We start from the raw sequence: 21,827 nt of genomic DNA, 5'->3' as shown, positions 1-21,827 counted from the left end.
ATTAAGTACTATTTTGTTAGCTTTGTTTTCCTCTTACTTTTAAATTTCAAGGTATTTTCTTTCCTTTGTGCAAAAATGAACACTCTTCCATGTTACCTCTTCCGGTACACAGGGAAGTAGTGAAGACAGTTCAGGGTTTGCATATTGTACTTAATGAATGGTTACTTACTATAATTACTGTTAATTTCATGAACATATAAATTAACATGTAAATTAAGGTTTCCCCATTTTTCCCACCTGGATGCTTTCTTTACAACTGTCTTTGCCACTGGAGACATCTTTATTTGGTATCTAATTTATTGGTATCTTATTCTTCCTTAAATCATTTTTGCAGGCTGTTCAATTTGCAACTGTAGAACTCTTAAACCTCTTGAATTTTATCGATTTATGTTTTAACCTTCAGTTAACATGTACTTAATGAATTAGTCCTGTGTTCAGTCTTTTATTAACCCTGTAGAAGATGTGGAAGGTATCTGGGCCTATTTTCAAAAAAAATTTTATGGTCCAAGTTTGGAAATGAATTCTATGAAACAGTAAGCAGAGGATTCCAGATAGTATACAGTTGACTAACAAATTGGGAGTTGCAGACAATGGATTTTGTAGGAATCAAGGCAAGAGGAAGGCCACTGACTTAAAGTAATTAGAGGAGACCTCATGCAGGCGTTGGAATCATAGCTGTCTTTCAGCAAAGACTCAGTGGAGGGCATTTCTTGTGGTGGGCAGGGAGAAACATGTGTGATCTGATAATATGTAGATGGAATCAGAAAAGCTCACACGTTCCTTCTTTTCTTTGTGAATATTTTAGAGCCTCGTGTAGTGAGGGTTCGGGAAGGTGAGACTGCTGACTTTAAAGTTCTCAGAAATGGATCTGTTGATGTTCCCTGCACCGTCCAATATGATACCATGGATGGGAAGGCTACTGCCAGAGAGGGAGACTTTGTTCCCATTGAAAAAGGAGAAATGCTCGTTTTTGCAGTTGGAAGTAGAGAGCAGAACATATCTGTATTCATTACGGAAGATGATATCCCAGAAACAGATGAGCCCTTTTATATAATCCTCTTTAACTCAACAGGTAAATAAATTATATTTATGGCAGATTGTTGTTTCAATTCTTTTACAAGATGGCATTAAGTACTTCACTGTCACCTGTGAATGTTCAAGAGCAAAATTGTTTCACTGATTTCTTGAGGGAAGGGGTAAAAGAATACATGTGTTGAAACTTTGTGTACCTGGTATACCCTATGTCAATATTTTTAATCTTTTTTCACAAATAGCACACACAGAAGATTATGTTATTATATGAGGAATCGAAATCTTCTAGCTGAAACTACCCAAAGTCTTTTCTAGTCACTCAAGGACTTAGGGCATTATTATTCCGTAGACTTTTCCCTCCTACCAGGGCACCGGGATAGTGATTGGGAAGCTGTATTCTGCAGGTGACTGAGCCCAGCTGACTGATAATTCTCTGTAGCCATAGTCACAGTGTGTGACAGTTTGCAAGGGGGAAAGATAGACTTTTCCTTGTCTCTATACTGCAACTGAAGCAGAATGTTTTGACCCTATCTTTAGTAAATTAGAGGGGCTATAGTTTCTTTGGTAATTGTTTTATTCTTTTAAGAGTACACAGAGCTATTTTTTCCTTAGTCTTTTCTAGTAAGTTGAAGACATGATACTCTATGATCCCTGATTATGCAAGTGTGTTTTTTCATATATACAAGACATTTTCCTACATAACCACAATATAACCATTAAAAGCAGGAGATTAATACAATCATTGCCTCAGACCCCATTCAGATTTCTCCAGTTTTCCCATCAGTGTCCTTTCAAGCAAAATGATCCTTTCCCCAGATCATGCGTTGCGTTTAATTACTGTGTATCTTTAATCTCTTCAGTCTGAAATACTCAGTCTTTCCTTGACTTATGTGACCTTTATAGTATGGAAAATTACAGGGCAGTTATTTTGTCGAATGTCCTTCATTTTGGTTGGTTTGATGTTCCTCGTTATTAGATTCAGGTTTTGCATCCCTGGCAGGAATTGCATAGAAGAATTCTGTGTTCCCATCACATCCCTTCTGTTGGCACAGATTTCTATATTGTCCCTTTACTGCCAGGTCTATTTTGACCACAATTTAGGCTGTGATTGCCAGGCTTCTCTACTGTACTTTTTGTTCCTTTGTTTTTAATACAAATTTTGTGGGAGAAGTACTTTAAAACTACATAACTGTCCTGTTACTCATCAAACTTTCAATTTTTTCATTGACATTTATTTATCAGTGTGGGCTTATGATTTCTGTTTAATGCAGTGGGTTATATTTCACTATGATTATTTACTTTGAAGGTCAAATTATCCCAGGTTTGGCTAGGGGTGGTCTGTTAAAATGACTTTCTTGTCTTTTTGACATGTTCCTATTATTCTTTGAGCATTTTCTTACTTCCTGGCACAGCAAGCTGTTCCATACTCATCTGGTACTTTTCCTGTCAAAACCCTGAAATCAGTCATTTGTTTGAAGAAGCCCTGACTCCTTTCAGTGCAGAATGCCGTTTAGAAACCAGAACCTCAGTACTAGGTGTGGGAATTGTTTCTTAGGCTATTCTCCTCCTAGGCCCACTTTCAGAGATAGGGAATGCATGTATGTCTGTATGCATTTATGTACTGGGTGAGCCAACAAGTTTGTTTAGGTTTTTCTGTAAAGTTACAGAAAAACATGAATGAACTTTTTGACTGTCCCTATATATATTTGTCGTTGTTGTGTAGTAGCTAAGTTGTGTTTGACTCTTTGCGACTTGCCACTTCCTTCTCCAGGGGATATTCCTGATCCAGGGATCGAACCCATGTCTCCTGCCTTGGTGGTGGATTCTTTACCTTGGAGCCCCCAGGAAAGCCCCTCAATATATACACACACACATTAACATCTATAGTTCTGGACCCAGCTGTATATATTGAAGCCTGTTGTATCTAGTATCACAGGGCTTGTTCTAGTTTTCTCTGTTTTCCTATTTATCCCTCTGTCCTCTAGTGATAAGAAATCCAGCTCCCTTTATCGTTATTATTTTTTTAAATTAATTTATTATAATTGGAAGCTAATTACTTTACAATATTTGGTGGTTTTGCCATACATTGACATGAATCAGCCACTGGTGTACATGTGTCCCCCTGTCCTGAACCACTTTCCCACCTCCCTCCCCATCCAATCCCCCTGAGTTGGCCCAGTACACTGGCTTGAGTGCCCTGTTTCATGCATTGAACTTGGACTGGTGATCTATTTCACATATAGTAATATACATGTTTCAGTGCTATTCTCTCAAATCATCCCACCCTCACCTTCTCCCACAGAGTCCAAAAGACTGTTCTTTATATCTGTGTCTCTTTTGCTGTCTCGCATATAGAGTTGTTGTTACCATCTTTCTGAATTCTGTATATATGTGTTAATGTACTGTATTGGTGTTTTTCTTTCTGACTTACTTCACTCTGTATGATAGACTCCAGTTTCATCCACTTCATTAGAACTGACTCAAATGCATTTTTAATAGTTGAGTGATATTCCATTGTGTATATGTACCACAACTTTCTTATCCATTCATCTGCTGATGGACATCTAGGTTGCTTCCATGTCCTGGCTATTGTAAACAGTGCTGTAATGAACATTGGGGTACTCGTGTCTCTTTCCCTTCTGGTTTCCTCAGTGTGTATGCCCAGTAGTGGGATTGCTGGGTCATATGGCAGTTCTATTTCCAGTTTTTTAAGGAATCTTCACACTGTTCTCCATAGTGGCTGTACTAGTTTGCATTCCCTCCAACAGTGTAAGAGGGTTCCCTTTTCTCCACACCCTCTCCAGCATTTATTGTTTGTAGACTTTTTGATAGCAGCCATTCTGACCAGTGTGAGATGGTACCTCATTGTGGTTTTGATTTGCATTTCTCTGATAATGAGTGAGGTTGAGCATCTTTTCATGTGTTTGTTAGCCGTCTGTATGTCTTCTTTGGAGAAATGTCTGTTTAGTTCTTTAACCCATTTTTTTGATTGGGTCATTTGTTTTTCTGGTACTGAGCTACATGAGCTGCTTGTATATTATGAGATTCATTCTTTGTCAGTTGCTTCATATGGTATTATTTTCTTCCATTCTGAAGGCTGTCTTTTCACCTTGCTTATAGTTTCCTTCATTGTGGAAAAGCTTTTAAGTTTAATTAGGTCCCATTTGTTTATTTTTGCTTTTGTTTCCATTACTCTGGAAGGTGGGTCATAGAGGATCCTGCTGTGATTTATGTCAGGGTGTTCTGCCTGTGTTTTCTTCTAGGAGTTTTATAGTTTCTGGTCTTATATTAGATCTTTAATCCATTTTGAGTTTATTTTTGTATAGGGTTTTAGAAAGTGTTCTAGTTTCATTTTTTACAGGTAGTTGACCACTTGTTAAAGAGATTGTCCAGCACCACTTGTTAAAGAGATTGTCTTTTCTTCCTTGTATATTTTTGCCTCCTTTGTCAAAGATAGGTATCCATAGGTGTGTGGGTTTATCTCTGGGCTTTCTATTTTGTTCTATTGATCTATATTTCTGTCTTTGTGCAAGTACCATACTGTCTTGATGACTGTAGCTTTGTAGTATAGCCTGAAGTCAGGCAGGTTGATTCCTCCAGTTCCATTCTTCTTTCTTAAGATTGCTTTGGCTATTTGAATTTTTTTGTGTTTCCATACAAATTGTGAAATTATTTGTTCTAGTTCTGTGAAAAATACCATTGGTATCTTGATAGGGATTGTATTGAATCTATAGATTGCTTTGGGTAGTATACTCAAAGTATACTTTCACTATATTTATATGTATATAAATATATACGTATATATTTATACGTATAAATATATTTCACATATATTTATATATGGTAGTACATTTTCACTATATTGATACTTCCGATCCATGAACATGGTATATTTCTCCATCTATTTGTGTCATCTTTGATTTCTTTTATCAGTGTTTTATAGTTTTCTACATATAGGTCTTTTGTTTCTTTAGGTAAATTTTTTCCTAAGTATTTTATTTTCATTGCAATGGTGAATGGGATTGTTTTCTTAATTTCTGTTTTCTCATTGTTAGTGTATAGGAATGCAAGGGGTTTCTGTGTATTAATTTTATATCCTGCAACTTTACTATATTCATTGATTAGCTCTAGTAATTTTCTGGTGGAGTCTTTAGGGTTTTCTATGTAGAGGATCATGTCATCTGCAAACAGTGCGAGTTTTACTTGTTCTTTTCCAATCTGGATTCCTTTTATTTCTTTTTCTTTTCTGATTGCTGTGGCTAAAACTTCCAAAATTATGTTGACTAGTAGTGGTGAGAATGGGCACCCTTGTTTTGTTCCTGACTTTAGGGAAAATGCTTTCAATTTTTCACCATTGAGGATAATGTTTGCTGTGGGTTTATCATATATGGCTTTTATTATGTTGAGGTGTGTTCCTTCTGTGCCTGCTTTCTGGAGAGTTTTTTTTTTTTTTTTATCATAAATGGGTGTTGAATTTTGTCAGGCTTTCTCTGCATCTATTGAGATAATCATATTGTTTTTATCTTTCGATTTGTTAATGTGTATCACACTGATTGCTTTGTGAATATTGAAGAATCCTTGCCTCCCTGGGATAAAGCCCATTTGGTCATATTGCATGATCTTTTTAATATGTTGTTGGATTCTGTTTGGTAAAATTTTGTTGAGGATTTTTGCATTTGTGTTCATCAGTGATATTGGCCTGTTCAGTTCAGTTCAGTTCAGTCGTTCAGTCATGTCCGACTCTTTGCGACCCCATGAATCGCAGCACACCAGGCCTCCCTGTCCATCACCAACTCCTGGAGTTCACTCAGACTCACGTCCATCGAGTCAGTGATGCCATCCAGCCATCTCATCCTCTGTCGTCCCCTTCTCCTCCTGGCTCCAATCCCTCCCAGCATCAGAGACTTTTCCAAGGAGTCAACTCTTCGCATGAGGTGGCCAAAGTACTGGAGTTTCAGCTTTAGCATCATTCCTTCCAAAGAAATCCCAGGGATGGTCTCCTTCAGAATGGACTGATTGGATCTCCTTGCAGTCCAAGGGACTCTCAAGAGTCTTCTCCAACACCACAGTTCAAAAGCATCAATTCTTCGGTACTCAGCTTTCTTCACAGTCCAACTCTCACATCCATACATGACCACTGGAAAAGCCATAGCCTTGACTAGACAGACCTTTGTTGGCAAAGTAATGTCTTTGCTTTTGAATATGCTATCTAGGTTGGTCATAACTTTCCTTCCAAGGAGTAAGTGTCTTTTAATTTCATGGCTGCAGTCACCATCTGTAGTGATTTTGGAGCCCACAAAAATAAAAGTGTGCCACTGTTTCCACTGTTTCCCCATCTATTTCCCATGAAGTGATGGGACCGGATGCCATAATCTTCGTTTTCTGAATGTTGAGCTTTAAGCCAACTTTTTCACTCTCCTTTTTCACTTTCATCAAGAGGCTTTTGAGTTCCTCTTCACTTTCTGCCATAAGAGTGGTGTCATCTGCATATCTGAGGTTATTGATATTTCTCCCAGCAATCTTGATTCCAGCTTGTGCTTCTTCCAGCCCAGCGTTTCTCATGATGTACTTATGTGTAACCACTTTCCATTGCTTTGTTTACCTCCTTGCTAAAACAAGACGGCCTTTCTTATTACACTTGGATTCTCACTTGCTGCTCCAGGCCAACCCTCTTCCATCACGTGGATGTTCTCCCACTCCACTCAGACTCCAGCATCGAGCACCAAGACTTTCTCTGTTGGAGGTGTCCTTCTTCCCCTGAGCAAGCTCTAACCTTGGGCTGGGTTCCTGTGGTACCCTGTCCCTTACCCTCTCTGTGCATGCGTACCTCATGCCTCTTACATGCAAATACTCAGAAAGAAGATGGTGAAAAAAAAGAGATTGCTTAATTTTTGTTTGTGCTGTTTGTCATTCTCCTGATTCCTTTGACTCCCTCTTTTGTGTCTTCCTGTTTCCCTTCATTTCTGTTATTTGCTGTACCTCCTGTGACATATTGCATCACAAATGTGCATGAAAGCAGAACCGTACCAAAATTAGGCTTGCTTGTTTTTGTTTTAGATTTTATGCTATATTTTAAGCTATTCTATTACTCTGTAACATCAGGATATTTTATATAACTTACTGTCTGTCTTTTTTGTTTCCTCCTTGTTTCATTGGCTAATTATCTAGTGTGGTTAAGTACAGCTGTATATTTATATAAATTACGTATAATGGGCTGGTTTGCCACACATGTCCGTTTCCCTAAGTTTAGTTTTAGGTGTTGTCCTCATCTGATTTTCAAAGTTTTAATTGTATCCGTTCAGTAAACTTTCATAAATACCGGTGACTGAGCCTCCACCCTGCTGGGAGATGAAGTTGATGAAGAAGCATTTGTCCAAGGACTTATAGTGAATTGTGTGTGTACGTGTGTGAGTGTGTGTATGTGTCAGTATGTATGTGTTAGTATAATGTGATAATCGCTATGTTAGATTGACAAAGTGTGAAGTGGTGTAGGAACACAGCAGAGATGCACTTAACTTGGGAATTCAAGGAAAAATTCCCAAAAAGAGTTGTTGCTTGAGCTGGGTCTTGAGGAGTGATGAAAGGTGGATAAAGATGAAGAAGACTTTGGTTACAGAGCTGACAGCTGCAGTGGAGCGTAAAAGCTGTGAACCTCAAGGGACTGGTGAGAAGACACGTACTTTATTGGCTGTTACAGTGTTAACAGGCTGTGGAAAGAATTGGAGTAGAAAGAAATCATGTTCAACGTCATAAAGATTGCTTTGTTCTGTGTATGAACAGATCAAACCCTGCTATGTGAAGGCAGAGATCGAAGTACTTAAGCCAGTGATTCTAATTAATGTATCTTATAGGGTAATCCTTTCATTCATTATTGTTTTATGAAATGAATCTACCTCAACATTTTGAAATTTGATAAAGCTATATTTTAAATTTCTAATTAAACTATTGAAGTGATATTCCTATTATAAAAATATCATGTATGTTTTTCAATAAAGTAGTTCTTCTGTAATTAAACATTGCCCAGAGACAAGCCATAGTAAACTTATTTAGGCATCTCTTTCTCTCATTTATTTATGACCTTCAATGAGGAAATTCCTCCTGGAATTTGAACCTTACTACAAGCTGTTTCTTAGTTTAAAAATACAGATTTAACAGTAAGTTAAGTACTTTTTTGTTATTTTGACTCCTCCATTTTTAGGTGATACGGTTGTATATCCATATGCAATAGCTACAGTGATAATTGAAGCTAATGATGACCCAAATGGTATTTTTGCTTTGGAGCCCATAGACAAAGCAGTCGAAGAAGGAAAGACTAATTCATTTTGGTAAGCATGTTTACATATGGCAAATTGAAAGTTGAATAAAGTAAAATAAAATCTTTACATATGCAAAAAATTGAAACATAGTTAATCTTTCAAAATTTAAAAATATGCCTATGAATGGAATAATTTCAGAGTTGGTTGTCTGATTAAATCGTAAACTTCTTTATGCTGTTAACACTTGTTAAAAAACTCTTGACACTTTAGATGGTTAGAGAAATTATTCTTTTTACCCTCCTTAACCCCAACTTTTGTTCCTCATCAGAACACAGAGACTTGAATTATCCAAGGTCTTCTGGAATTCTTCTCTCAAATGATATGTACCTACCCTTGCCCTGGGCTTTGCTTTTGAATTCAATTCTCATCTGAATATTTTTGATTGAATTTATCTTAGAATTTATCTATCTAAGATAGAATTTATCTAAGAATTTATTCTAGATATAATTTTATCTATCTATTAGAATTTATTAGTTTGGATCTATTAGTTATGATATTTAAGCATTCTTCTCTTTGTTATTTAAGGTTCTACTTCATTTGTCTTTTTCCATGAGATTCTTCATGGTTGCTCAGTAAGAACTGGCTGGCTGGTTTATATTAAAGATGATAAACAGACAAAGTGTATTTCTGAGATAATACAGAAAGTTCTCATTAGAGTTGGATTTGCCACTTCCACATTTTTCATAAGAAATAATTTTCTTTACTTTGTTTTATAGGATTTTGAGGCACCGGGGACACTTTGGCAATGTTTCTGTGGCTTGGCAGCTCTTTCAGAATGATTCTGCTTTGCAACCTGCACAAGAGTTCTATGAAACTTCAGGGACTGTTAACTTTTTGGATGGAGAAGGAGCCAAACCAATAATTCTCCATGCTTTTCCAGACAAAATTCCTGAATTCAATGAGTTTTACATTTTAAAGCTTGTAAACATTTCAGGTGCAGTGTTTTCCCATCTATTTTATTTTACCACTAAAGTTTAATATTTTATGCTGAAATAACTAGAGCTAGGTAGAAAATGCACCTAATGAAGTTTTATGGATGGAAACTTATTTCCATTCTCAAACTTGTAAATAAAATTTTTTCCCCACACCAAATAGAATATCTCAAACAAAACAGTAACAGATGATAGGAAGTAGAGATTCATAGTAGCTTAAAAAGCTTGGCCTTTGTACCTTAATTTAAATAATAATGTCCCCATCAATTTTGGTTTTAAGCTTGAGAATTAAGTCTTTCTATTTAATATCCTCTTTTCAGCTGGTTGTTAATGAAATTATAGTGAATACCCTTGAACATGTGGTGAAAGCTCTTTGGTGACACTATGTTCATTGATCAACAAGTAAAGTACTTAATGAGAAGTTTGGTAAACAAATTCCCTTTGCCTTCACTTTATACTGGAAAGTATTTTCAGTTCTGAGTTTTCATTCTGATTTCATTACAGGTGGGTCCCCAGGTCCTGGGGGCCAGCTGGCAGCAACCAACCTCCAGGTGACAGTAATGATTCCATTCAATGATGATCCCTTTGGAGTTTTCATCTTGGATCCAGAGTGCCTAGAGAGAGAAGTGGCAGAAGATGTCCTTTCGGAAGACGCTATGTCTTATATCACCAACTTTACCGTTCTGAGACAGCAGGGTGCCTTTGGTGATGTACGAGTAGGCTGGGAAATATTGTCTAGTGAGTTCACTGCTGGTTTGCCTCCAGTGATAGATTTTTTGCTGGCTGGAATTTTTCCCAGCACCGTGCATTCGCAGCCACACATGAGGCGTCACCATAGTGGAACAGATGCATTGTACTTTAGTGGACTAGAGGGTGCATTTGGAACTGTTAATCCAAAATACCATCCCTCGAGGAACAACTCAATTGCCAACTTTACATTTTCAGCTTGGGTAATGCCCAATCCCAATACGAATGGATTTGTTATAGCAAAGGATGATGGTAATGGAGGCATCTACTATGGGGTAAAAATTCACACAAATGAATCCCACGTGACACTTTCCCTCCATTACAAAACTCTGGGTTCCAATGCTACATATGTTGCCAAGACCACTGTCATGAAATATTTGGAAGAAAATGTTTGGCTGCATCTTCTAATTGTCCTGGATGATGGTATAATTGAATTCTACCTTGATGGAAATGCAATGCCCAGAGGAATCAAGAGTCTGAAAGGAGAGGCCATTACTGATGGTGAGTGTCATCTCCACAATTAGGACCCTGAATTTTGAGTTTTGAAAAATTTTGACTTCTTAAAAGCCTCGCAGGTATTTCTGGGAAGAGGGGAGGAGAGAGTGAGATGTATGGAGAGAGTAACATGGAAACTTATGCTACCGTATGTGAAATAGATAGCCAATGGGAATTTGCTGTATGTCTCAGGAAACTCAAACAGGGGCTATGTATCAACCTAGAGGGGTAGGGTAGGGAGGGAGAAGGGAGGGAGGTTCAAAAGGGAGGGAATATATGTATACCTGTGGCTGATTCATGTTGGTGTTTGACAGAAAACAACAAAATTCTGTAAAGCGATTTTCCTTCAATCAAAAAAAAAAAAAAAAGGCCTAGTTAGTATTTAAAAATCTGCTTGGTGTTTGGTTTATAATTTCTTTAAATAAAACTATGTGTCTACCAAGACCATAAGTTTTGTGCTGGGTACTATAGAAATGAATTGGGCAGAGACTCTGCCTTTGAAGGTAGCTAAAATAGGCTCTGGGAGAAAGGTATGCAAACAGATCACTCTAACACATGGTAAGAAGAAAGAAAAAAAATTACCAAGTAGAAAGAAACATTTATTCCTCCTGTGGTCGTAGGAGAGTTGGGCATAATATTCCAGATAGAGAAAAAAACAAAGGTATGGAAATGTGAAATAGAATATTGAATCTGGGGAAACTGCTACCAGCTCAGTATTTCTGGAAGTAGAGTATGGTGGAGATAAGATTAAAGAGGAGTCAAAAGAAACTTATATTAAGCAATCTAGCAATTACAGAGGTTTCAAGTAACAGGATTTAAAGTGGTGAATTCTATGGTGTGCTTTATAGAAAGGATCTTTGTTGTCTTTAAGCTGGACCGCAGTATGCTGTTTCCTTGAGAAACACACTTGTGTGCATGTTTCTTCCCAAATATCACTTATCTCTATTATAATCACAATTCCCTCCCAGCCCCTCTATCCTGTGATTTGGTTCTGTTTTTTTTTCCCCATGGGAAAATAGAACAGAGCTTGTATGATATCTTAACAGATTATCTTTCCTTTTGAAACCTCCTGCATTAGCTATCTGGTTGTATTTTTTCTTTCCTAGTAGAAAAGAAGATGGGCAAAAGAAAACATATACACACTGCTGATTTCAACCTCAAGAACTATGCTTATAGTGCTCTGTGGCATTAAATTATTATCGTTTGATTGTGAATATAGACATATGTTTGTTAACATTGATTTTTTTGGGTGATCGCATGGTGGTAGAATGAGAATGGGAAAGACTGGGGAAAGTAAGACCTGGTGTTTCTTTTCTCTGTGTAGCTTGCTGCAAGGAACTTACATTGTTTATGTAATTTGTAACATAAAGTGGAGAAAGTGTATATATATATATATATATTTAGGTTATGAATGAAATGCAGGGTATTATATGTTTATTATAAAATATATAAAAGTACACATAATTGTACAGATACATAAATTTTTTAAAATTTTTAAATGAATCAGTTTCAGCACTCCATATAACCAGTCCCCACATCAAGATATTTTTTTCCAGAAACCCTCTGTTTCTTTTGCTAGTCATTTACTCACCACCATACCCAGCTACTATTGCCATTTCTAAGAACCTAACATTAGTTTTTAATGTTTTTAAAATTTATGTAAATAGGATTGAGCAGTGTGTACACTTGAGTGTCTGAGGTATGTTCAATGGTGTGTGGGAAGTTCATCTATATTTTTGTCTGTCGTAGACATTTCACAGTTTCAGTCAGTCCAGAACCGCTGGAGAAGGCATGGAGGCAATCCCAAATCACTGCCAAACTCTCATCTTCCATAAATATTTTAGTTGAGTTATTAGAAGGAATAAGTAAAGAAATAAGAATTGTTGAATTCTTGAAAGGGTTTATTATTGCTACGTAGTAATGTAGTTAAGCTGCATGTTGTTATTATCATGAAAAAGTCCCTGAGACTCATATAATTGTTGTTCCTAGAGAGGGATATTTCTTTTTCTGCATTTATTGCATTGATTGTTTGGATAAAAAGTTATATTTGGTCCATAAGAATTTCTTTTGCTGAATTCTCACAACTTTAACTCAAGGTAACTTTTTAACAGACCAAGAGTTGAAGTTCACAAAGAACAGTAATACTAAAGTTTTAAAATTGTGACTGAGTTGAATCATTCCATTCTTAGATGTGCAAGGAAATTTTTAAATTTCCTGGAAGAAATGTCTGTCTTAATATATGCACATACATTTGTATATACACATACATACACATGTACAACATATCCTTTGGTACAAAATGTCTTAAATCCCAGTGATTCCTAATTCATTTTTCATTATAATATTGACAGAAAACAGCCTTTATTTGTGTTCTAGTTATGCAAAAGCTTTGCTTAGCTAATAAGACCTTTTAATAAAATCATTTCACTTTCTGAATCACACTTGTCATTTAGGATAGTACAGTTATGGTTATTGTAGCATTTAAACCCATTTCTAATTTCAGGTCCAGGAACGTTGAGAATTGGGGCAGGAGTGAATGGCAACGACAGATTTACAGGCCTGATGCAGGATGTGAGGTCCTATGAGCGGAAATTGACCCTTGAAGAAATTTATGAACTTCACGCCATGCCAGCCAAGAGTGATTTGCATCCTGTTTCTGGATATCTGGAATTCAGACAGGGAGAAACTAACAAATCATTCATTATTTCTGCAAGAGATGACAATGAAGAGGAAGGAGAAGAATTATTCATTCTTAAGCTAGTTTCTGTATATGGAGGAGCTCGCCTTTCCGAAGAGAATACTACAGCAAGATTGCTAATACAAAAAAGCGACAATGCCAATGGCTTGTTTGGTTTCACAGGAGCCTGTATACCGGAGGTAGGTAGTGAGCTTGGTGAATTTCAGAGTGAAAAAGCTCATCACGTGGATTTGTTTGGGAGTGGACTCTCTTTCCTTTGGTAAGATGGCTTGAGTGTTGACGCTAGACCCAGAAGTATGCTACAGACAGTGGTGAAAATGTAAATTATAAGGTCTTTGCTCTTGTAAGTTCACAGTTTGAATCAGAAGCTTAATGAGGAGAGAGAAGTAATAATAAGGTAGCAAATGCAGCTTTAGCAATTATCTTTAGAGTTAATGCCTTTCACAGAAAGCATAATTGTACTCCACATGGAATTTACTTTCTGGTTACCAGGTAAGTAAATGAAATAATATATATTGAAAGCGTCTGTGAATAATTGAAATTTTATTAAAATGTATTTTTGTGTGTGTTCTTTCCCCCCACATGCGAAATATTCTTAAGTGGTTACAACGTTCTTCCATGCTGGGTGTAAATGCCTTGTTTCTCACCGTCTTGGCCAGCTTAATTCATTAGGCAGTTTTACCGTCCTTATCAGCCCTTTCCAAGCATTCAGAGATGCGTAATCATCTTGGTTTCCTGCTCAGTAACGTGAGATCGCGTGAAACTGCTTCACAGGTGTTGTGTGTGACCGCAGCAGCTCAGTGTCTGTGAAAGGCCAGCGAGCAAGAGAGGCGCTCCCTTTGCAAGTTGATTCTTGTAGGTTTCCAGGGGTACATACGTAAATTGAAGCAATTAACAAAAATGTGAAGGGTAGAACTTGGAAAAATATCCAGGTCACAGGCCTCATTTGTAGCTCAGATTGGGGTTCCTGGCTCCCTGGAGTGTTTTATTGCCCCTCCTACTCTTTGGCGACAGTCGTTAAGAGATCTTCAATACGTGCTCTTTTTTACACCAGCAATAGAATATCCTAGACAGGGAGGACAAATGTCCTCCTCTGATTTAAAAGAGAAATGTATTTATCTTTAATGATAGTACTTTGAGATGCTTAGTCATCAAAGAACTTTACATGTTAAGTTTTTTGTTCAGCTTTCTGACAATTCCTAATGTACTGCAACAAATATTACTCTCTCCATTTAGTGGAGTTAGACATGGCTGGTTAGAGACCTTAGAAAATAACTAACCCTAGTTGAATTAAATGAGATAGGATCAAATAACAGATTCAAAGCCTGGCAGTTACTAGCATTTTAATAAATATTAATTTTTCTCCTCCTTTTTTTGCTCCTAAGAGGCAATGGGAAGAACTGGAATTTGAACTTATGTCTTGTGAATTCTAACCTGCTGTCTTTCCCCCTTGTATCTTCAATATCATCTTTATTTTTAAAAAGACAAAGGGGCTTCTGTCAGGTTGTGAGGACCATTCTGGCACCATGTAAGATCAGTTTACCTTTGTATCTCTTCAGGACCTGGCACCTGCCTCTGACTTCTCGTGTTAATTCTCCTCTTCAGTCAACATGTTTCGGTCAGACTTGCCTTCTTTTAGTTCCAGTCTCAGGGTCTCAGCACTTTCTAGCCTTTCTGTCTGGAACATTCTAATTCCAGATCCGCAGAATTAATCATTCGACTCTCAGCTCCAAAGACATCTCAGCGAAGACTTTTTGATTTAAAGTAATCCTCCCACTTCTCCCAGCTGGTCAGTCTCCATCCCTTCACCTAATTTTACTTGTTTCATATGCAGTCCATGGGGTCGCTAAGGGTCGGACACGACTGAGCGACTTCACTTTCACTTTTCACTTTCATGCATTGGAGAAGGAAATGGCAACCCACTCCAGTGTTCTTGCCTGGAGAATCCCAGGGACGGGGGAGCCTGGTGGGCTGCCGTGTATGGGGTCGCACAGAGTCGGACACGACTAAAGCGACTTAGCAGCAGCAGCAGCAGCAGTCAAGCTTTGATCGCAGAATAGAACTTCCTTACATGAGCCACAGCATCTGTAGTTGTAAAATCTCTGGAAAGAAAAAGAAAACTTGACTGATTATCCTGTAAGTCCACATGAGAGAAAAATAGCATATACATTTGTGTTGGGAAAAATTTTAGATGGTTAATACAGGAAAAGTGTTGTGTCTTAAATAGCAGATACTGCAATTTGATCGTCAGGAAGATTACAGAATTTTCATGCCTGAAAATGTTAAGAAGTATAAAACTCTTACTTTTATCTTGGAGGGATTTGAAGACAGGGTGATGTGAAATATTTTGGTTGTGATGACTGTTATCAGTATTTATTGGTTGCTTACGGAAATTGTTCTCAGTGTAGTCCAAGTCCAAGGACCGTTATGGGTTCCTGACTTCTTTTAGGAGTTCCACAAAGATCAAATCTAATTTTATAAAAAACTACAATGTCTTTTTCATTTTATTGACAATTGACATTTGCACTGAAAAAGCAGTGGTTGCCAAAACTGCTAGTTGCTAGTGCCTTTGTATGAATCAAGGCAGCAGAACCGGCCTGTACTAGTTGTCATTTCTGTTTATTACCACACACCTGTAGTTGAAGAGGTGAAAATCTCACTTGAGTATATTTGATGAAGGAGTACAAAACATTCATTTGATAAAATTTCAACCCTTAAATACTCACCTTTTTAACATTGTGTATCATAGGTGGTGCTAGTGGTAAAGAACCTGCCGGTCAATGCTGGAGACATAAGAGATGCAGATTTGATCCCTGGGTTGGGAAGATCCCCTGGAGGAGGGCACAGCAACCCACTCCAGAATTCTTGCCTGGAGAATCCTGTGGACAGAGGAGCCTCTTGAGCTACTGTCTATAGGGTCGCAAAGAGTCGGGCATGACTAAAGTGACTTAGCACATGCACGAATCACAAAATGAGAAGCACAGATAAAGCGCTTCTCTGCGTTAACAAAACATGGTAATTGTGGAAGGTGTGCAGATAGAGTCGTGAGGTGAACTAGCTGCCCTTTTTGTGGAACACCATTTTTCCTTGAAAAAATGACCAGCAAAGTTTGGTTATTCAGATTTGGGCACCTGGCAGACATTTATGGAGACAAATGAAGTGAGCCAGTGACTACCAGGAAAACAACTGATAGTATTTATTACCAGTGGTAAAAACTTGAGCTTTCAAACAAAAATTAAGAGTTGTTGAAACATCTTACAAACTAAAGTGAGCTTGACTGTTTTCCAATACTTAAAGACTTTTTGGTTAAGATTGAAAGTGATATTAGCTTATTTTGATAGTGATTAGCTTTTATTTCGGAGAAAGCAATGGCACCCCACTCCAGTACTCTTGCCTGGAAAATCCCATGGATGGAGGAACCTGCTAGGCTGCAGTCCATGGGGTCGCTAAGAGTCAGACACGACTGAGCGACTTCACTTTCACTTTCCACTTTCATGCATTGGAGAAGGAAATGGCAACCCACTCCAGTGTTCTTGCCTGGAGAATCCCAGGGACAGGGGAGCCTGGTGGGCTGCGGTCTATGGGGTCGCACAGAGTCGGACACGACTGAAGCAACAGCAGCAGCAGCAGCTTTTATTGATAGTGATTTGCTTATTTTGTGTAGTGAAATGCATCAACATTTGGAAGATCTGTGTAACTAGGTGAACCAATATTTTCCAGATAGTCAATGTGTATTGCTACAAATATAATAACAGAGTTTAAATTTTATGGTTCCTTGCTTCATTTTCAAATGTAAAAACCATTTTCATTTCTGTAGATTCTTCTCCATTGTGTTGTTGCAGTGACATTGAAAAGTTTACTTTTTCCTATCCCTTCAAAAATGCTCACGTCAATAGAGATCCTTAAAGACTTCTGTCTGAGTTATGTTATGCTTTTAAATTTTTCATAGATTCACATGACATAAAGTAATATTAAGGTTAGAGTGAAAACATAATCAGATCTGAAACAGGTAATGAAAGTATGTAGAATATGACATAGTCTGCTAGTTGGCATCTTGAAAGAGATGACATTACTTTATGATATGTTTCCTCCTAACCAGGTACAGTGTGTTCTGGCAAATAGCAGATACTTAATAAATTTAATTGAAAGAATGAACAAACTTGTACATAGTTTAGTGCCCTGGTGGGGTATGCCAAGTAGTTCTTTTTATTCCAAGAGAGCCCTATACTGAACAGGTGACTGATTTTTGTTTGACTGTTGCCTAGTAACCATGTTCTCATGTTCCCTTCCTGTATTTTGCTATTCTTTGTACTTTTCAATGTTATTTTCTCTCCACCTTATTTTCCCACTATTTTTATATGTCCTGAAAGCTTATATGCCCCATAATGATAAAGTTTCCCTTCCTAATGATTCATAGAAATTGCAGGTCTTATTGGTTTACTTTTACAGCCAATATTTGGATTATGTTTTATATTTTTGGTTTGTCTTTAAGCATTTATTTTTTTAAAGACTCATTTATTGATTTATTTTTGGCTGCACTGGGTTGTCGTGGCTTTGCTCTGGCTTTCTCCAGTTGTAGAGCAGGGGCTACTCTTTGTTGCAGAGCACAGAATCTAGGCACATGTGAGGGCTTAGCTGCCCTGTGGCATGTAGGATCCTCCCCGATCAGGGATCAGACCTGTGTCCCCTGCATTGGCAGGCAGATTCTTAACTGCTAGACCACCAAGGAAGGCCCTGGATTATGTTTTATATATTTAAACTTGTGGCTTAAGAATAAACTTAGAGATATTTTGAGAGGATCTTTGTAAAAAGAGAATATTATTTGACTTGGATTGTGTTCGCTTTTGCATGCCTGCCATCTGTTATGTGAATAGATTCCTTTAGATAAAGGTGATGCTGATATAATCTGATATCACACATCATCACCCAAGCATGAAACAAACTAAAAAATTAATTGAATGTGTAATTGTTTAGCTTTACTCTTCTGTTTCAGTAGGGAATCCAATTCATGGCTTACAGTGTATTATTTTTTTTAGAAAATGTATTTCTAAAACTCTTCTCACTGTTAACCTTTATAATTACTTTTCTGATGATCTGAAGATATGACAAATTCCTGACTCAGTAGAGAAAACAGGAGTGGCTGCTATTGCTTCTTGTGAAAAACCAAGTGATGGTGGTTCTGATGTTTATTACTTGATGTTATGCCCTTTCATATACTATCCTGAACATTTGCTTGTTTTATGATTCTAAAGTCAATTAGATGAATATTTTAATAGTAGAGAAAAATCTTTTAATTACTTATTCTCTATGTCTTAATCCCCTTCTGGTATTACTGATTGCATCATCTCGTCTGCTACTTCCCAAAGTGCTGTGCATAGATGGTCTTGGATGGAAATATCTAATGCATTTTCCTCGACACCCTTCCTGAATCAAGACCCCATTTCTGAGTCAGAATCTCTGGCATGGGATGGGAGGGGAGATAAAAAGCTAAATTTAAAAAATCTTTTAATACAAAAAATATAATATGGCACCCCAGTTACCTCTCACCTAGTTTTAACATGTATCAGCCTTTTGTCAGTCTTGTTTTTTTCTTTGCTGGCTGAATTAATTTTAAAAGCAAATGTCAGGCATTATGTCATTTCTCTGTAAATTTATAAGTTTGTAAGGTAGATTTTTTACCAAACATCCTATGTGATTTTTTTTATGGGTGCTTGACACTTGAAACTTCTTCCTTAATTAAAACTTTAAAATTTGCTTTATTGTATAAATTATTGTTATTAAATTTTCTATGAAATTTTGATATATAGCATACATCTGCACACATTGTATTGAATATGGATAGTCTTTTTTGCCTTTCTTTTTAAAACTGAAAATAATAGGTGATAGATTTTAATGAAACAGACCACTTTTCCCCATGTGATTCTTGCAGACGAAAAGCTTAGTGCTATATTCTGCCTGGCTATTTATCATTGATTTGGTAAAAAGCTATAAGGAAACATCATACTCCCCAGTGTATCTTTGGATCTGTTTAATCTATGTCTTGGACTTCACTGGTGGCTCAAATGGTAAAGGATCTGTCTGCAATGTGAGAGACCTGGGTTTGATCCCTGGGTTGGGAAGATCCCCTGGAGGAGGGAATGGCAACCCACTCCATTATTCTTGTCTGGAGAATCTCCATGGACAGAGGAGCCTGCCGGGGTACAATCCATGGGGTTGCAATGTAAGAAGAAGAAATGTAAGGGTTTTTTTTCCTTAGCATTTAACTGTATTATTGGGGACCATGTAAAGCATTTGTTTAACTTCCACCAAAACCCATGAGACTTTGTGATCTTCATTCTAAGAAGAGATCACTGAGACTGAGGACGCTTGGTAAATGACAGAGTGAAACAGTCAACCAGGACCGAGTGACTGCAAAGTCGTGCTCTTTCCAGCACACACGTGTTTGTGTACCGTTTGGCTCTGATGAACATGCTGATGTTACTGTCTAAATTAGGTACTGTGTTAAACACCTGTGTCTGTCTGTCGTTTCTTCCCTCCAGCCTCTGAGGCTTGGAGAGCCCCACGTTCAGAATAGTTAGTTCTCACATAACATGATTGATGGGTTCCTAAAAATCACCACACTATGGCAAATCACATAATGAAAAACACAGAACTTAGGGGAAAGATGGGTTAGGAGAACACGACCCCCCAAATTGGTCAGTAGTAGAGAAATTGAAATGTAGGGACCTAGTAAAGAATAAGTTTACATAATTTTTTAAGTCTTAAATATGCTTATCAAGTATGGCATGTATACCTTAAAAAAATGTTAGTTTGTTTGTAAAAGTGGGGAAAGTGCAGTTAGGTGATGGAAGGAGGGTTATTTGAAGTCAGAGGGAAAGGTGTCACGTTAGATGCAGATAAGTGGCTGCTAACACACGTGCTGAGCGGAGGTAGCAGGTAGGTGTGCGTGCCCATGTAGCTTGTCTCAGGTGGTGCAGTTTTCTGTGTTTGCCATGTTTCTAATGGCTGAAGTTTTACATAAATAAATGTGGACTCCATGTTATGTTTAGAATGCTTTCTGATATGTCACTTGTATTGGGACACTTGTTTCAAAACCAGGGTTACTTCAGAGCTGACTGTACTTGGTCCTTTTCTATCTAGGTTTACTTCTCTATTGTCTCATCCAGTCTTTACATACCATTTATGTCATGACATTAAAATATACCATTTGTATATGGCCTTGAAATACCAGTTTTTAAACTGAACTGTAGTTGATTGATAATACTGTGTTAGTTTCAGATGTATGGCAAAGAGATTCAGTTACAATGAATCAGATTCTTTTCCACTATGGGTTGTTACAAGATATTGAATATAGTTTCCTGTTCAGTTCAGTTGTTCAGTCGTGTCCAGCTCTTTGTGACCTTAAGAACCACAGCATGCCAGGCCTCCCTGTCCATCACCAACTCCCAGAGTTTACCCAAACTCATGTCCATTGAGTCGGTGATATGATCCTATCATCTCATCCTCTGTTGTCCCCTTCTCCTCCTGCCTTCAATCTTTCCCAGCATCAGGGTCTTTTCCAGGGACTCTGCTCTTCGCATCAGTTGGCCAAAGTATTGGCGTTTCAGCTTCAACATCAATCCTTCCAATGAACACCCAGGACTGATCTCCTTTACGATGAACTGGTTGGATTGCCTTGCAGTCCAAGGGACTCTCAAGAGTCTTCTCCAACACCACAGTTCAAAAGCATCAATTCTTTGGTGCTCAGCTTTCTTTATAGTCCAACTCTCACATCCCTATGTGACTACTGGAAAAACCATAGCCTTGACTAGACGGACCTTTGTTGACAAAGTAATGTCTCTCTGCTTTTTAATATGCTGTCTAGGTTGGTCATAACTTTCCTTCCAAGAAGTAAGCGTCTTTTAATGTCATGGCTGCAATCACCATCTGCAGTGATTTTGGAGCCCAAAAAAACAAAGTCAGCCACTGTTTCCACTGTTTCCCCATCTATTTGTCATGAAGTGATGAGATCAGATGCCATGATCTTCGTTTTCTGAATGTTGAGCTTTAAGCCAACTTTTTCACTCTCCTCTTTCACTTTCATCAAGAGGCTTTTTAGTTCCTCTTCACTTTCTGCCATAAGGGTGGTGTCATCTGCATATCTGAGGTTATTGATATTTCTCCTGGCAATCTTGATTCCAGCTTGTGCTTCTTCCAGCCTAGCGTTTCTCATGATGTACTCTGCGTATAAGTTAAATAAGCAGGGTGACAATATACAGCCTTGACGTACTCCTTTTCCTATTTGGAACCAGTCTGTTGTTCCATGTCCAGTTCTAACTGTTGCTTCCTGACTTGCATACAGGTTTCTCAAGAGGCAGGTCAGGTGGTCTGGTATTCCCATCTCTTTCAGAATTTTCCACAGTTTATTGTGATCCACACAGTCAAAGGCTTTGGCATAGTCAATAAAGCAGAAATAGATGTTTTTCTGGAACTCTCTTGCTTTTTCGATGATCCAGCAGATATTGGCAATTTGGTCTCTGGTTCCTTTGCCTTTTCTAAAACCAGCTTGAGCATCTGGAAGTTCACAGTTCACATACAGTGAAGCCTGGCTTGGAGAATTTTGAGCAT

General features: G+C 37.8%; 1 protein-coding gene across 5 annotated transcripts in view; it reads left to right on the top strand.

Moving 5' to 3' along the window:
* Nucleotides 1-21,827, top strand: part of ADGRV1 (adhesion G protein-coupled receptor V1) — a 543,743-nt gene that overhangs the window by 61,589 nt on the left and 460,327 nt on the right. For all 5 annotated transcript variants that reach the window (XM_044947303.2, XM_025292226.3, XM_044947302.2 and 2 more), the window contains 5 exons: nt 806-1,072; nt 8,231-8,357; nt 9,065-9,282; nt 9,785-10,528; nt 13,026-13,399. In XM_044947303.2, the coding sequence (XP_044803238.2) occupies nt 806-1,072; nt 8,231-8,357; nt 9,065-9,282; nt 9,785-10,528; nt 13,026-13,399 (1,730 nt within the window). The remainder of the gene's footprint in view (nt 1-805; nt 1,073-8,230; nt 8,358-9,064; nt 9,283-9,784; nt 10,529-13,025; nt 13,400-21,827) is intronic.

This window comes from Bubalus bubalis, chromosome 9 (genome assembly GCF_019923935.1).
Source record: "Bubalus bubalis isolate 160015118507 breed Murrah chromosome 9, NDDB_SH_1, whole genome shotgun sequence".
Classification (NCBI taxonomy): Eukaryota; Metazoa; Chordata; class Mammalia; order Artiodactyla; family Bovidae; genus Bubalus; species Bubalus bubalis.
This window is presented reverse-complemented; position numbering and strand designations above follow the sequence as displayed.